At 40.9% G+C, this 17,361-nt stretch overlaps 1 protein-coding gene across 6 annotated transcripts in view; it reads left to right on the top strand.

The window, feature by feature from the left end:
• IFTAP (intraflagellar transport associated protein) overlaps positions 1–17,361 on the top strand; it is a 64,075-nt gene that overhangs the window by 25,771 nt on the left and 20,943 nt on the right. For all 6 annotated transcript variants that reach the window (XM_014851021.3, XM_014851020.3, XM_014851019.3 and 3 more), the window contains 2 exons: positions 14,498–14,655; positions 16,105–16,176. In XM_014851021.3, the coding sequence (XP_014706507.1) occupies positions 14,498–14,655; positions 16,105–16,176 (230 nt within the window). The remainder of the gene's footprint in view (positions 1–14,497; positions 14,656–16,104; positions 16,177–17,361) is intronic.

The following is a 17,361-nucleotide window of genomic DNA, read 5'->3' on the forward strand; positions in this document are numbered from 1 at the left end:
CTGGCTCGGAGGCGACGCAGAAATACGTGTGTGGCGGTGTGGACTAGGGCAGCGAGGGAGCAACTGGGAAGCGAAAGGACGCAGAGGGCACGCCAGCCCTGGTAACGGGTGACTGACAGGATTAAGGAGAAAAAGAGTCAGAGATGAGGCACAAGTATCCGGCCTGAGAGACACTGAGGCCTGCAGAGGCTGAGTGACTTGTTCGGTCCCACGGCCCTCACTGCAGGAGTCTTTCATTTTTCTTCCTTATTGAGCCCGTGTTCTGTCAGGAGCTTAAGATCCTGGGCTGGGATTTGGTTTACAGTCCTGGACTGATAAATTTTGACTTGTCGTTTCAGTCAAAGGAATATCACACTCACACTTGACAACTTCTAAAAAAATGCAATTAAAAATGAAACAGGTGACAGCACATAAAACCACACATTTCCAAAGCTGACATATCATTTTGGTCCCCAAAGCTATTTTGAATTTGAGCTTTAGAAATGTGCCTTTAAACTTCCATAGGGGTACAAAGAGTCTTTTCCCAGTCTGAAGAATGAATTCAAAATCTGCTGGAGAAAAATACCACAGAGAAAAATATAGAAAGCAGCTGGGCCTCTTACCAATTTCAGAGCAGGAAAGGAATTTCAGTAGAGCATGAAAACAGCTTTCTCGCATAAAAGAAAACACAACAAAAAGTAGTCCTTGCTGTGTAGCCTTTTGCAGTGGTTTTCGGTCGTGTACTAGAGGCCAGCGGGCTTGACATTGTTTTGGTACCTTTGTAACCGGCAGATTGCCTGCCGGAGGAAGTTGGAAACGGACTGACCAGCTTTAGGCTTCCAGGTGGCACTTCAGCCACATTTTCTGCGCTGTTGTTATCAGTCCATTAATTCCCTACTGAATATTGAGTGGTGTTTTTAGTTCACAGGCCATTTGCAGTGTCTTTCTGTTTCCTTTTTTACGTTAGCCACATGAAGAAAAAAAGGCAGCTTGGGAAGCACGTTAGCAAATGTGAGTTTCACAGTAAAGAGCACAATGGAAAATAACACAGCAAATAGCAATAAACTTACTTCAACTTAAGACATAGGCCATTGGGGTGTTAACCTCAAGAGAAATTTGTGGAAGGCATCATATGAAGTCTTGCTTATAAAGGTGACTAGGCAGTTTAAAAAACTCACCTAATTAATCTGACGTCCCAAGGGAGAGAATAAGGAAGCAGTGTTATTTTGAAGCTTTTTATTGATGTGTTGGGGTTTTCTTTATTGCTGAAAATAATAAAAGGAGAAGAAAAATAGTTCATGGTTTATATTGATCATAAATTCGGTAGCTATCTGTATGTGGCTTCTTTATCACAACATAATGTCAAATATCACATAGTACACTGGAGGAGGAGAAAAGCATCGGACTGAAGTGACCTAAGTTGTCGCGGAGCCCTGTGGAAGAAGCGGCAGCAGCAGCATTAACCTCTCCTTTTTCTTTGGGGGAACAGCTGCAAACTATAATTAAGCAATTTTCATTTGTTTTTCGCTTTCTTTTGTCACCGCTAAATCACTACACTTAGGAAACAAACTGACCAATTATGAAACACACAAAACTGTTGGTTCAGTTGCAGAAGGAAATTTCTCCCCTCAAATTATGATGGATTTTGAGCTGATTGAGCCATTTTGTTTGAGATCTGTCAGCATAAATCTTCAGCTGTGGTTGTTGCAATTCATGTTCTTTCTACACATGAATAATTTGGTCCATAGATAATCATTTGTTTTCTGTGTTTGCTGTAGTTTAGGTGTAATTAGATAAGGAAAGAAAATGTATTTAAGTATTTACGACATTTTGAATTATAATCATTAAATTTAGTTTTGGCCATGTTTTTAATGCATAGCATTTTGTTATAATAAATATTTTTTCTAGTATGTTTTCTCAGTGAGGTAAGATATTATAAGAAGCTTTTAAATTTGGTTTGGTTTGTGTACAAATAAAAGAATAATTTTCTGAGATTCTCTGTTTATATCTTTTGAACATATATATGGTATATTTCGTGTGCACATATAAATTAGGTGAACTTTCTTAGGCAAATGGAATCTTGACCTTTTCTGAAATATGGGTGGAGAACTGCTAGTAGTCGAATGAACGTTTAAGGTGGTCGCTGTCAGCCTTTGGGTGGTCGATTTAAACAGTGTTAAGCGGGTGCACGTTTGTTTTGTAAGCATTTCTCTTTAACTGGAGATGTTACTTTGACTCATTGTTGTTGAATGTATTGTTGTACCTGAAGGAAAAGGGTAAATTACTTGACCGAAACTGACATGGTCATTAGACTGCATCCTTTGATTCAACTGAGTGGGCATGTATTCAGATCTGGATGGTTTTAGCAAAATGCTCCTTCAGCTATAGAACAATAATATTTTCTTTGAAATGGTCAGCTAAACCCAAAGGGATACAAACAGGAAACTTTATCTTAACCAAACTCTTAATTCTTCCTTATGTGAAAATCAAACCGCAATCTGTCTAGCATGAGATTTTTTTGTGTCTTTTTTTTCTACTTGGATTCATTCCAGATGAGATGGACTCAGGTGACGCTGGTTAGCCCCCCTCCTTGCAGCCCAGTGCTCCCTTAGCATGGGGAGGGGTCTTGACACCATTTTCGTGTGTTTTCCGGACTTAGCCTACCTTTGCGTTAGGTTTTACAGTGTAGGAATATTGCTGATTAGGAAAAAGGGACTGTGAATCAAGTACCGTGTTTTCTTCTTCCCTTTCTCCATAGATTATCCTTTGTATGACTTGTAGCCGTCATCTAATTCGTGGGTATTGGGTTTAGTCCCTAATTAAAGAGTCAATCCAGTTCTTGCTAATGTTGAGGTCATTTTGATGTTGACCGTGTTCCTGCTATATTTTAGGCATTGAGCTAGAATCTGGGAATACAAGATGGGTCCCCGCTCTGATATTTGGTTCTTATTTATTTCTGTGTTCTGTGTGTTCTGAATGCTCTGGCTGTGGGAAGGCACAGTAGCCATCTATATGCTTATAGACCATATAGTTAGAAGTTGATTCGTAAGGCAATACTAACTGCTCTTTACATAGTGCTGATAAAACACTGCCCAGAATATCGCCTTTGGTATGGGGTTTTCAGTTTTAGATTGAATAAACATGCTGTATGAGTTAAGAAAAGAGCAATAAGAATGGTTAGAATAGTGGATTTTCAGACAGTTTTTTGTTCTTCTTCTACTTCAAGCTTTTTTTTGATGTCTTGAAGTGCCCTGAAAAAATGAGGGAATGTGAAAGGTCTGCTCTTGCCTTGCCCTAATGCTCTATGCCAGTGTGAGAGTCTTAGATTATGCCAGATTTGTGCATAAGAGTTTATTCTACCTCCTAAAGTTTGAAAACTCCTAAGGAGCATTTATTTGTAAAGGGGACTCCAGCCTCTGTGAGTACACGAGGTTGTCTTGCGTCGATGCGTCTCTGTGCAGGCAGGCTCCATGGTGTGAGGTGAAGGGGTGCATCTTCGTGCAGCAGGCCCGTGGTGTGAGGGCGAAGGACATCGCTTAGTTGGCTGGGATTTAGTGTCATGGAGAGTTTAGTGCACTGCCCTTATATTTCTCATTCTGTCGTGAGCGGGGCCAGTGGAAGGGAAAGGGTACTGTTCTAGCGTAGGATTCAGAAAACCTGGTCCAGGCGTTTATGAATTCTTTGAGATTACAGGCCTTCGCTCACTCCCTCTGACCCTGTAAATCAGGGATAGTTCTGCCTGCTCGGCTTGGCTCATAGGGTTGTGGTGAGCATCAGATGAAATATACGTGAAGGTACTTGGTAAGTTTTAAAGATTTACTAAAGTGTAAAGTTTTATGATTACAGGGACTATTTATGATTTAAAAGAAGTATATCAAAGTTAAATATTAAAGAAATCTTAACTCTACAATATAAAAAATGTAAAATACTGTCTACAGCGTAAGTTGTCCACACTCTGTTCCTTGAAGTAGTTAAAACCAACCATAGTATATTACTGTAGAGTGTCTCTCTGCAGCGTCTATTGTATAGTGTAAGACTATGCAACTCAGGGAATAATCCTACACTGGCCTCTGGTGGATGGACTAAATAGTATGTCTACACGTCACCTTCAGGCAAAGATGTTTATATGCTTTGACAGAGGTAAGGTATCAGATACTTCTTTTTAATTCTCAATTTTTAGATTCTACTCCATAGGATCTTTCCTTGGGACTCTTAACTCGAGCGTATGTAAAGATCACCTGGGAGATGCTTGTTAACGTGCAGATTCTTGGGGATCAGTTCCCAAATTCTGATTCAGTAATTCTACTGACTTTAGACCAGCATTGAGAAACATGCCCTGAGTGAGATCAAGGCGGGGTACAGGGAAGTGTCTGAATTCCTCAAAATTCTGTGCTTTTGCATATGTTGCATTTTTTCTGGGCATAAGGTCCATAGCTTTCGTGAAATTGTCTACACCCCCGACCCAAAGGGTAAGAACAGTTATTTTACTTTATAACTTTTTGTTTAATGTCACCGTTTTATATTAATTAAAAGGCACTTTGACAGTAAAAAAATGTGATGGGTTACAGGAATAATTTTACGGTGATCCTGCTGGTCTGTGATGTGGAGGCTAGGATATGATGCTGTCAGAACTTAGGGTGGGCTTTGGTTCAGCATACCTTCTGTTGCAAGTCTGAACGATTATGCTGCATGTGTCCTTAGGCCCAAGTTACTCCATCACAGGGAAGTCTGGCTCCTTCTGCTGTGGCAGAAGGACTGCGTCCTTTGTGAACCTTCGCCGTTAGCAAGCGCACATGCAAGAGACTCGGGACAGCACGTCGGCTCTGGAGGCAGCTTGTGGCGCGTCCTAGGAAATGCCCCTCCAATCATTTTGTTGCCTTTGGTGTCTATTCTGCTGTATATTTCGTAAATGAAAGTACTTTTAAAGACTTCGTGTAGAATTTTATGATTAGGGTAACTATGATTTAAAAGAGGGACATCAAAGTTAAATATTAAGGGAATCTTGAGTCTACAATATAAAAAATGTAAATGTAAAATATTCTATATGTATTTTTCTTCTTGCGTATTTCCAGGAGGGACTTTTTAAAAAGGAGGGAGATGCATAGAGGCATTCTCCCTAGACTGAGGGCTAGGGGAGTCTTGGTTGGAGAAAATGCTTTTCACCTCTACAAATAAAAGCTTATTTTCTTGTTGATGGTAGAAAAGTTAGAAAATGCAGAGGGGCACCAACACACAGAGCAAAACAAAAAACATACTTTTTCTATAGCAGTAGAATTTTTAGCTACTCTGTGGTCACTCAATAAAAATTACATTTCCTGGTCTCCTTGCATCTGGATATAGCCATTTGACTAGTTCTGTGCCAATAAGAAGTGAGGGGAACTGATGTGTGTAACTTCTGGTCATGTCCTTAAGAAGTGTGCCCGGACTCTGTATCCTTGCTCCCCTGGCTGGAAATAGGCAATTACTGGAGCAACTCCTAGACCCAAAGATGGAAGCCACGTGCTGAGGTTGGCGGGACTCTCCACCACCCGGGATCTCTGGGAGCCTGCCCACCAGCCCTACACTGGTAACTGAGACAGAAGTACAATTCTTGTTTCAGCTGCTCTGCTTTGGTGCCTCCCTGATAATAGTAGCTTAAACCATGCCTTCACTAATAACAGAGGGGAACAGAAGTACATACTTTCTTCTTTTCTTTCTTCATCCTCTTTCTTGGAGCACGAGTGTGGTGGTGTGCCATCCTGGACCATGGGGAGAAGGGTGGTGGAGCAGAAAGATAGAAAGAGCCTGGGTTCTAGGATGACTTTGTGGAGCAGAACAACCATATTAGCTCTGGGTTATCTACATGTCTACTGTTGCATGAGACAGAAAACAATTTCCATCTTGTTTAAGCTGTTGTTACTTTAGGTGTCTCTTTTGTGTAGGCACACCTATTTCCAATTAACTAATTAATAAAACCATCATCCTGTGTCTTAGAGATAAACCACGCTTGTATATATCCTTCCTCAAGTTTGCTGTGTATTGATATGTATATATGGATACAATTATTAGTTAGAACATGAGACTTGGAGACCATCAGGATTTGAATCTAAGCTCTGCTACTTCCTAACTAGGTAGTCTTGGGGAAGTTACTTAAGATCTCTGAGCTTCAGTTTTATCATCTGTAAAATGGGTATAATAACCTCTACCACATAGACTTGTTATTAGGATAAAGTAATTATATATGTAAAAAAATGCACACATATACATATATGTTTGTTTATTTGTATTGACAGTACCTGAATTATAGTAAGGGCACAACCTAATATTTTCATTCCTTTATATATTCAGCAAATTTATTATAATTATTTTATAAAAGTGAGATCATATTACACATACTTTTTATAACTTGCTTTTTCACCTTAAATTATATTATAAGCATCTTCCCAATCAATAAATATGATTAACAGTACTTTTAATGACTACATAGTATTCAGTTGTGCAGATATGCCATAATTAATTTAGCCATCCTCTTTTTTGTTGGACACTTATTTCCGATTTTTGGCTATTATAAATGATGCAGCTTTGCACATCTTCATTCATTCAGTGTTTATTGAACACCTGCTATGTACCAAGCACTGCTCACATAAGTGAACAAAAGAGACAAAGATTGTCACCTTCAGGGAATTTGTGTCCTGGAAGGGAGAGATGGACTACAAACAATAAACACAGTGAGTGAGAAAAGTGTGTGTTAGAAGATAGTAATTACTCTGGAAAAGGAAAAGAATACAGAACAGGATATGGGGGATCATGTTTACTGGTGGGGTATAGGGTTGCATTTTTATGTAGGGTGATCTGGTTAGGCCTCCTTGGGAAGGTAAAATTGAATGAGGATTGAAAGGAAGTGAGGGGGTTAAGCCTAAGGCTAGTGGTTGGAACTGCATTTGAGGCCAAAGGAACAAGGAGTGAAGGGTTGTGGTGACAGCGGCACCTGGGCTGGTTGGGAACAGTGAGGAGGCCGGTGTGGCCCCAGCGGCCTGAGCAAGGGTGCAGGAGTGGAGCTGAGGTCAGAGGGGGTGGAGGTGGGGCAGACAGGGCATGGATAGCCTGAAATTCCTTGCAATGACTTCAGCATTATTTATTTATTTTTTTCAGTGGCTACATGTTTGCGCTCTCCTTATTTATGGCCTTTGGATAAATTTTACACACAGCAATGCCGGTTCAAAGATATGCAAAAATTTAAGGGCTTGATTAAGTAAAAATTTTCAAGGGAATAGATTAGACATTCCTGGCTTTGTAGTGAAATCTTTGCCCATATACTTAATTATTTCTTTTGGGTAGATCTTAGACATGGAAATGCTGGCTGAAAGACATGCAAAACCTGCAGTTGAGTGAGTACAAGTTTTAAGGGAATAGATTATGTGTTTCTCATGGGCAGAGGCCACATCTTGTAACTTTCTTCCCCACCTCTAGTCCTCCAGGCTGGCGTAGTGTCAAGTGCACAGTGAGTTCACTGGTTGAAGGGGTGAGTATCAATCTGCGTTCCAGTCTTAATTGTTACATGTCCTTTGGAGTGGAGAATGAACATTTTCCTTTTCGGGAACTGTGAGTAGGTTCCTGATGGATAGGTCACTGCTCTCCTTAGGCTTACATTGTAGTGGGAAGAGATAGACAATGAACAATTAAGCAAGGTAATTTCAGGTGATTTCACATAAATCTGAAGACAACAGGACCATGTAATAGAAAGTGACCTAATTCTAAGGCTGTGACCATACTGAGGTGATAAGATGATCAGAGTTGTAGCTTTAAAGAATATATGCATTCCTCCTCTTGTCTGGGTAGGGAGGGAAGCTGGAACTCTGTATGGTCCTTTGTTTTGATGTCAGCGTGTCATGCACTGCTGGAATAGGTTTAGCAATAGTGGTCCTTCGACAACTCAATATCAGAAGCAGGGAGGTACAAAATGTGGAAACCATTTGAAAGTTCGTTAACTGGTGAATGGAAAAACAAAATGTGGTCTATCCATAGGTGTGTAGTAGTAGTTGACCATAAAAAAGGAGTGAAGTATAATGAATGCTACAATGTGGATGAAACTCAAAAGATGTTATGCTAACTAAAGAAGTTAGGCACAAAAGACCACATATCTTATGATTCCGTTTTTTTTTTGTTGTTGTTTTTTAAAGATTAGCACCTGAGGTAACAACTGTTGCCAATCTTTTTTTTTTTCTGCTTTATCTCCCCAAATCCCCCTGGTACATAGTTGTATATCTTAGTTGCAGGTCCTTCTAGTTGTGGCATGTGGGACGCCACCTCAGCGTGGCCTGATGAGTGGTGCCATGTCCACGCCCAGGATCCGAACCAGCAAAACCCTGGGCTGCCGCAGTGAAGCACACAAACTTAACCACTTGGCCACGGGGCCGGCCCCATTATGATTCCTTTTATATGGAATGTCTGGAAGGGGCAAATCGATAGCTGTAAAAAGTAGATTAGTGGTTGGAGGTAGGAACAGGGAGTTTCTACAAATGAGCACCAGGGACCTTTTTGGGGTGATGGAAGTGATCCAAAAATTTACTTGTGGTGGTTGCACAACTCTCTGTGTTGACCAAAAATCACTGAAATGTAGACTTAAAATGAGTGAGTTTTGTAAATTACCCCTCAGTAAAGCTGTGGCGAGGCGGAGCTGCTCTTCGTGGCTGCTTAGATCCTTACTTGGAGTTCTTCACTGGATAAGCACATGGCCTTGTGACTCTGGATTTGTCTCAAGAACCAGGAGAGTCCTGTTTGTCTGTGAATATTTCCTATTAAGAAAATAAATCACTTGCACATAGACTTGAAAGTTTTAAGTACATAAGGACTGTGATACAAAAAGAAAAGAACTTCTAGCATGCAACAAGATCCAATGTTGTGTAGACAGTGTCACCAGCAGCTGTCACCCTGTCGGGGACCCTGGGAGGGAAGGGAAGCTGTGTTCAGCTGTCCTGCATCTGCTCTGGCTCAGGGCCACCCCTTCTGTGGCCTGGACTAGATCCATTGGGAAGCTGAGCTTATTTACGGGGTGAGATGCAGTGGCCTCTGCACCACAGCGTAATCCATCTGACAGGCTGCAAGTGTGCTGTATTACCTGCTTTCACTATCACAGAGATTGTTAAAAAAAAAAAGTTACTTAGGGCGTGCCAAATGAAAGTACAAGAATAGTACAGATTGCGAGGGAAAGATAAGGCGAATATCCTGAGATATCGAGAGAGAAAACTACCACTTGGAGATAGTGTCTTCATTTCTGTTCTAGAAACACAGAAAGAACTCACTTTGTGAGCTCTTTTTTCCGTTCTTAAATCCATGCTGAGGCTCCCTTTACGTCTCACCTGGATTTCTAGAATGGCTTTGTGCTTTGACCCCAGGGTCTGAACCACCTGCTCCATTCTGTGCATTTCATCTTCTTAGAGCACAGCTCTGAGTGTGACTCCCAAGGGCGCAGGTAAACTACAGAGCTTTTGTCAGGCCCTCCAAACATCACCCATCTATGTGTCCCTAAATGTGTACTCCCATCTTCCTGGAATACTTGGTGATTCTCCCTCAGGCCCTGTGCTTTCCGCCTTGGGGCTTTGCTTGTGCGAGGTTCCCTTTGTGGGACAGCTCCTGACAAGGTTCACTGGTTGAAATTGTCACTGGCTTTCTTTCAAAGCCCAGCTCACATGCCCCATGCCTACGTGAAGCCTTTGTGATTCTCCCAAACCGATGGTGACTTTCCCATCTCTGACTGCGCTCCTGTGTGTCGTCTGCCTTAAGTTGTGTTCTAAATTGGTGGTTTGCACGCTTGGCTTAACCGCTTAGTCTGTGAACTCTGTAAGGCCAGGGACTGGGTCTTACCCGTCGTTGTCACCTTGCACGTAGTTGGTGCCCAGAATATAACTTGCGGATTGATGAGTTGCATAACTCAGCTACCACTCAGATTTTGTTCCTGAAAATAAACTTTCAGCAACTTTACACTCTTCACATTTTCTCCTCCGTAAGTGCCTAACACCAGCCATTTCAAAAATTTCATCTCTCTGCGATTGTGTCCCTCATTTTGGGCTTTTGAAACATGTATTTTTCTGAGCCAGGATTGCGCATTTGTGTGTTGGCAGCTTGAGAGCTACGACTGTGAATAATGAGTCAATTATCATCCAGCCTCGGGGAAAGCACAATTATTCTCGACTGGCCAGGCTGAGGTAATCCTCCCCTCCCTGTGCCCTCTCAAATGAAGGACATAAAACGGTTGGAATTCAGAGCACTGCAAAGGGAATTTAGACAAAACATTTGTCTGCTGAATTTAGCTTCTTTGGATTTATTCTGATTTATGATTGATTGGTTTTTAAATTGCTTATTTAATCCTAATGACTATCGCTCCAGGGGAGGCCAGATACCAAAGAGCATGTGATCAAGAAACAGTGAAGTGAACTAGTTTGGCTGGACAAATCAGGAGGAAATGTTATTGTCCAGAGAATCATTGCTCTAGGCTAGGGGTGTAATGTGACAGTCACCCCTGACTTTGAAAGTACCCAGCCTTGTTGTAAGCGTGATTGCTTATCCCCTATTCTCTTTGCAGAAGGCTTTTTGCAACTACCCAGGGTGGCACAAATTGTCCCCCATGAATTTTTGTTTCCTTCTAGCAACATGTTCAGTATCTCTTGGCGACTGGGAACGAGCTCTTGAATTACGTGGCTGTTGACCATGGTGCAGAACAGACCCTCAGGGGAGGCTGGAGGGACTTGGTCCTGGGCTCTGACGTTGGTTGTGCTGATCTGTGGAAACTCTCCCGCAGATGTGGTGGTGCTCCTTATCATGTAGTCTGGCTTTCGTGTGGATGAATTTGAATTTTTAAAAAGTTTCTTTCAAAATCGAGTTTTCTGAAAGTGATCACTTTTATCTGGAAGGTATATAATCAATACATGATTAGTCAAGATTAGATTAGATCAAGGCATCAGTAGTTTCAAGATTTCCAAGGAGTGTAACTTCTCCTTTGGCCTGAAATTAGACACTGTAGGTATAGTTGGTGGCCTTGGGAGGGAGATCTGTTAGAAGCTCCTCTGTTTGGTATCAAAAGAAAATTGAAATTCCATGGCTTCAGAATGATGAAACCTTTAGAAAAAACCCTTGTTTCATCTGTATTGAAGTTTTGACTCAGAAATGCCCAAAGAAATGCTCTTTCAGGTCCCAATAACCTACTTGTTCTTGAAATATTGCCGTTAGACTTCTAAAGTGTATTATGTCTGACACATATTTCAAAGCAAGAAACATTAGGGATCAGATGAAAGATGGAGAAGGACTCTGATGAAAAACAGAAACAGAAGCAGAAGAGACGAGACGCTTGGGTGGCAGGCATGGGCCGCCCCCAGGATAGCTCTGGGAAGCAGCGTCCGGCTCTAATCAGGCTCTAGGCCACTTCGGATTCTGGGCTGTGCCAACATCTACCATTTTGACATTATCATATTGAAAAAGAACTTCTTTCCTATCTCATTCTGCCAAGAGATTTATTATTTGCTGTTTTAAAAAAAAATGATAAAAGCCTTTATAGGAAGCCCGTCTGGGCCTCTGGAGTGATGTGGCATGGAGCCTTGTGAAACTGCTTTCAAGGGCTGAGGAGCAGGCTGCAACTGTAGGTTCAGTCAGAGAGACGACAAGTTCTTTTCTGGATCCTCTGGTATTTAAAGAATGAAAGCTTGAGGTTTATAGAAGGAAGAAGTCTTAAGAGTGAACAAGAAATTTTGTTAGATCTGAGACTCCAACAGTAGTTCAACACCAGCATCAGAAGCTGAGACTTCATCCTATTTTCCTCTTTCTTTCGAAGGAGTTTCATCTGGTTATCTGTCAGATAACCTGGACGTCTTATTGGAAATGGCAGAGGAGTACATCGAATGATTATGAGAACAAACAGACCTTGTCCTTGCAGAACATCTGTTCTTCCCAGACACCACGGTGCTTTTCAAGTATTTCAGTCAGTGGACTATTACGGCACTGTTGTCCTGGCCACGCAGCATTGTCTTAGGCAGTACTGGGCCTAGGTTCTGCAGACCTAGAGGGTAGGCAGGGAGAATGAATTCTTCCAGCCCACCTCTTATTAGAACAGTGTGCTGAGGACTCGCAGGGAGCCACAGGAAGTCTTCTTGCCTCTAACTTTGATGAAGTTTGAGGAACCCTTTCGTTCCTCAGAAAACTCCTCCTGTTTCCAAGCATTTCCATGCCTATCTTGCTCTACCCTGCCACCGCTGCTGTCCTTGCCCTAGGACTGATTTCGGACATCTCTGTGGCTGTAAGAGGAAGAAGTTGGGGAGGATACGTCCTAAGACCATTTCTTCCTCACTTATCTGATGGTCTGGCTACTCCAGCAGTATTCTTAGCGACAGCCCGTCACGTCACCTTGCTCGGCCCCCAGCCCCTACACCCTAGCGGCCAGGCTAGTGACTGCACATTAGAGTTCCTAGGGATTTGTTGAAGTCCAAGGCAAGTCACCTCTCCCGGTAGTAGCTAGTTAGGAGTTACGGGTACTGGTGCAGGAGGCAGCAGAGAGAGCTGGCCTGAGCTTGCGTTACTACTAACATAGCCCTTTTAAAGAGAAAGTGAGGCAGTCAGTATTTGTGTTTTCCTCCTCTGGCTTATTGAGTTAATAGCGTGTTATAGACTAGGTTACCTTACCTCTGCTCCCCAACAGTGCTTCTGTGCTAATCTTAATGTCTATGGATATCCCTGCAAGTCTTCATTCGACAATGGTGGGGTATTCAGAAGCAAACAAAGGATTCCAGCTGGGCTTGCACCGGCTGTGATCCTTAGAACAACAAGAATTTCATCGATTTTGATGCCATGCAACCAACAGCTCAAGAAAAACAAGCATGGCCACTTTGCTGGGTAAGGCTGTCTCGTGACCCCTTAAACACCGCCTAAGGAGCTCACAGATAAACAGTCCCCGTGTCTCAGGAACCCGTTCATGGTGGAATATCCTAAGGGGGTGGAACAGGGTTCCCCAACCTGGCAATACTTTGATTTCTGCAACTTGGCCTCTTTTGAACTTCTTTATCACTCTTGCTCACTGATGTAGATGCCTGTATTTGCTGTTGTCATTGGCAGCAAGCAAATCGAGTTTTCGAACGTACCCTGCGTCCTTGGTTCTTCTTGTACTGTTGTAAACTTTTTTCCTTTGTCTCCTTCCTGGGATTTTTTTTTCTTTTTTCCGTTTCATTCTTCTATTCTCTAGGGACCCTTTCCCTTCATTTGCTTTGTTACTCTAAGTGGCATGGCACAGTGCTTAGGTGCATGGGTTCTTAGTCAGGGGTCCTGGGTTCAAATCCCTACTCTGCTACTTACCAGCTGTGTAACCTTGAACAAATTACTTAGTTTCTCTGTGAGCCTGGGTTTCCTCATCTGTAAAATAGGGCTACTAACAGTACCTACGCCTAGGGTGGTTGTGAGGCTTACATGAGATTTATGAGATGCTCATTAAAGAGTGTCTGACACTCAATAAATGTTAACCTTTATTATTAATTTTAATATTACTACTAATAATGCTACTAATAGTAGTAATTTTATGGCTTAAACCATTCCCCCAGTGTAATTGACTACCAGATATTTACCTGCAGCTGTGATACTCTCTACACATTAGTCTTGATTTGCCGCTGGCCCTGGGACATTTCCCTCAGTATCCCTGGCACCTCAGATGTACATGGCCAAAGCTTAACTCATTACCTCTCATCTGAATTTATCCCCCACATTTCTGTAAGTGGCATCATGACGTCACAGTTTTCTCAGTCTCTTAATTTAGGATTACTCTTAGACTCTTTACTTTTCTTAAGGAGATAATCATGAATGTGTACAGATTTAGTACAAAGGTATTCATTGTTTATAGTTTTAAATAGTTGAGAATAAGGGATTGGTTAAATAAGCGACATTTACATTTATACAACGAAATCCTCTATAACCATTAGAGAGAAGAATATTCAATAATATGGAAAGAAATGTTGGTGTCAAGTTGAGTTATAATACAGTATATACAGTATAATTCCATTTGATTCTTAGAAGTATATGGATGCATAGGTAAAAGATGAGAAAAATAGCTACTGAAAAAATTTTGTCGCAGCTTCTCTGTCTTGTAGGATTATGAGTGATTTTCTTATTTTAATTTTTCTCTCTTAAAAATTTTCTAAAATCATCCATACATTGCTTTCCTATAAGGAAAAAACTCTCTCAAATTTAGAAAAACATGAGATAGGTAATATCTAAGAGTCTTGCAAGTACTGTACTTTTATTGACCTTTTAACTGGCTGAGAAAAGTACTGGGTACATAGTAAGCGCTTAAATAAGTATTTGTTGAATAGTGAATGAAATAGTGTTATCTTTCTATGCATTTTTAGAAATAACTTTGTAAAGTTGAGTGTTTAATGACTCAAGCATTCAATTTTTAGATTTCTTTGAAAAGTAATTTTTTTGTTTGGAAGAGAGATTCTCAATAAACACAAAATAAAGTAGAATGGGTGGTGGATGTTTTCTAATGTTATGTAACTTGCCATTTCAGAGGATAATGTGACCAAAAGAGAAGCATTTGGAACTGATTCTTCAGAAAACATACTTACTTCAATAAAATTTCCTCATGAAAATGAACCAAATGATCACCATCTTAGAAATAAAGCCATCTTTCTTCGTACCTTATCACAATGTTCAGAAGAGGAACAGGTAATACCATGGCACATTTGTAGAGACAGTCCGAGAAAGAAAAGCATTCTTCATGAATTAAAAAAAGAGACCGTAAGAACACGAGCAACATTGGACAGTTACTGCATCAGTAACTCAGACTCCTAATTCTAGAAGGAGTGCCATTGGGATACTTTATGGAAAATCCTCATCATATTTTATGATTTTAACAGACAGCGTTTATCATGGTAACGTGGTTATCCCTAATTTTTGTTAAAAAACTTATTAAGGATCTGCCATCTATAGACTCTTCTTGAAATTATTTATGTATTTGAGCTTGTCCTCTATTTGAGCTTGTCCTCTATTTGATACCGAAAAAGTTCTTTTTTATAATTCTGTGTGAAATGGGAGTTTATTTTCCCTCTCCTGGATTCATCTCTTTTAGACTTAAAGTAGAGTCTGTTGTCTTCGTTTTTCCAAGATTTGATTCATAAATGTTGGATACTCTTTTCCTAATCTTCAAGACCTGATAGAGTGTATTCAGGTTCACCTTGACTATGGTTTTTAAGTATCAAGGAATCCTAGTGGAAGCTCTTCTTCTTTTTAAGCCATTTGAGTTTCTACTTTCCACTGCATCCTGTCTTCCTTGTGATATTGTGGACAGAATTGTATATGAGATTATGGTTTTATAGAAGGGAACAAAAATCTCTGTGTTAGAAATTTGTTTATATGCAGCAGAGGCCCACAATTCTTTAATTCCAGTACTTGCTTCCAGTGAGATGATTATGGGACAAGAACTTTTCTTTTTCCCTAGAGGATTCACTTTTATTGGTAATTATTGGCAATTGGACTTATATTTTCTTTTTTTTAATGTGGATTTTTAAAATTAATTTTTTATTAAGGTAACGTTGGTGTATAACATTATATAAATTGCAGGTGTACATCATTCTATTTCAATTTCTGTGTACACTACATCATGTTCACCACCAAAGTCTAATTGCCATCCATCACCATGCACATGTGTCCTTTTACCCCTTTCACCCTCTCTCCCCCTTCCCCTCCGGTAACTGGAATTATATTTTCTATTGAGTCATTAACCAGCATGTGAGAGGCAAAGAACTGTTCGATGGTATTGTTTCTTGGTAACGTGAAAATGTGTGTTAGCATTCTCTGATTTGTCCTCCAGAGGTTCATCGGGATGGGATGGGAGATGGGTAATGAAGTGGGGAGTGTTCCTATTTTACACATGAGAAAACTGAGGTCAAGTAATTTACTCTGGGTTACACCTTTGCTGAGTCTAGAGGACAGAAGTAGAAGTCAGACCTCCTGAAACCTATTCCTTGACCACTGCTATGACTTAGTGAATCCGGTCCTTCATGCATAGCTAATTAAGGAAAACTGCAAGGGGAGTTTTATCACTTGAAGGGCTATAAGATGAGCTCCTTTTTTGTCGGTTGCTTCATTTCAATATGTCCTCACTGTTTTTTTCAGATAGTGATGGATGAAGGCCAAAAAGTTGGCAGTTCCTTTCAAGGTGATCTGAGTTGGGCAGGAAAGGTGAAGGTAAGGCATGACGCAATTTTCTTCTGCGGCAAAGAAGCCCACAGGACTCATTTGCTGTCTCTCACACATGGTTGGAGAAGTCAGCAGATTTTGTCCTTGTACTTTTTTTTAAATTGGTGTTCGAGTATCTGAAACTGTCCTTGGTTGCTTGGGTTCTGGATCTTTTTTCCTGAAAGCTTAACCAATGGAAGGGGTGCTTCCATAGAGAAACCTGACTCCACTCCTCCTGAACATGCACCATTGAGAGAAATGACAATGTTACAGAGCCTCAGGTTCTAGTACCGAAACCATCATATGGAAGATAAATTTTTGCTGTCACTTGGATGCCAAGAAATAAGGGCAGTTATATACTTAAAAGCGATGGAAGCTACCATTTTTAATTCCTGTGTAAGAGCCATGGCCTGGCAAGTGGAGCTGGGGGAAGAAAGACCCAGGCTGTGTTGTGAATTCCAATTATGGGATCTAAATTTGTAATTTTATGACACTTCTTGTGTACATGTTTTAGGTCGTGAGCATAAAAGGCACTTCAACATTATGCCTTGACTTACTCTGCTAGGACTCCTTCCCACTGGTGGTGAAATCATTTTCTTGTTTACCCTCTTTGATATTCACCTGAGATAAATTAGTTCGGGTGTGAAATGTTACCATTTTGTTAATCTAAAACGTCTCATTGTCCGTGGAAAGCAGGATGCCACGTGGAACAGTTTTTCATTGAAATGCTGCTATTGTGTTTGTAGAGGCCATTTGCTCTGGATTTTACCTTTGAAGTCATTTTCAGTTTTATTTGCTTGAGAGAGAACACTTGACTTTTTGCCCCACTCACCTCTTTTGTGATTTACCTGGGGCAGGATGGTTTTGTTTTGAATGAACCTTTCTCTCTGGCTTTCTTTAGTTTCCTCTCTGACTCTTCAGAGTGAAAAGCTTGCTGTTATGACAATAGCCATGCCCACCACCATCATTTGGTTGAAAAGCAGAACTAAAACAAAAACAGGGAAAGAGACACTGTTCTGCACTGTCTTGGTGGTGATAGGATTCTGGGATCGAATCTGCAACAAAGTCCCTTTTCAAAAGCTGCCCAGACTGTTTTTTCAGTGTAGAGATCTTAGTATGGTGGCTACAAAATCCAGGCCAACTTCCAAATTTATTGGGTCTTTCAGACGTCCCTGGGAGAGCACGGTGAGCACA

Source organism: Equus asinus, chromosome 17, assembly GCF_041296235.1.
Source record: "Equus asinus isolate D_3611 breed Donkey chromosome 17, EquAss-T2T_v2, whole genome shotgun sequence".
Lineage (NCBI taxonomy): Eukaryota > Metazoa > Chordata > Mammalia > Perissodactyla > Equidae > Equus > Equus asinus.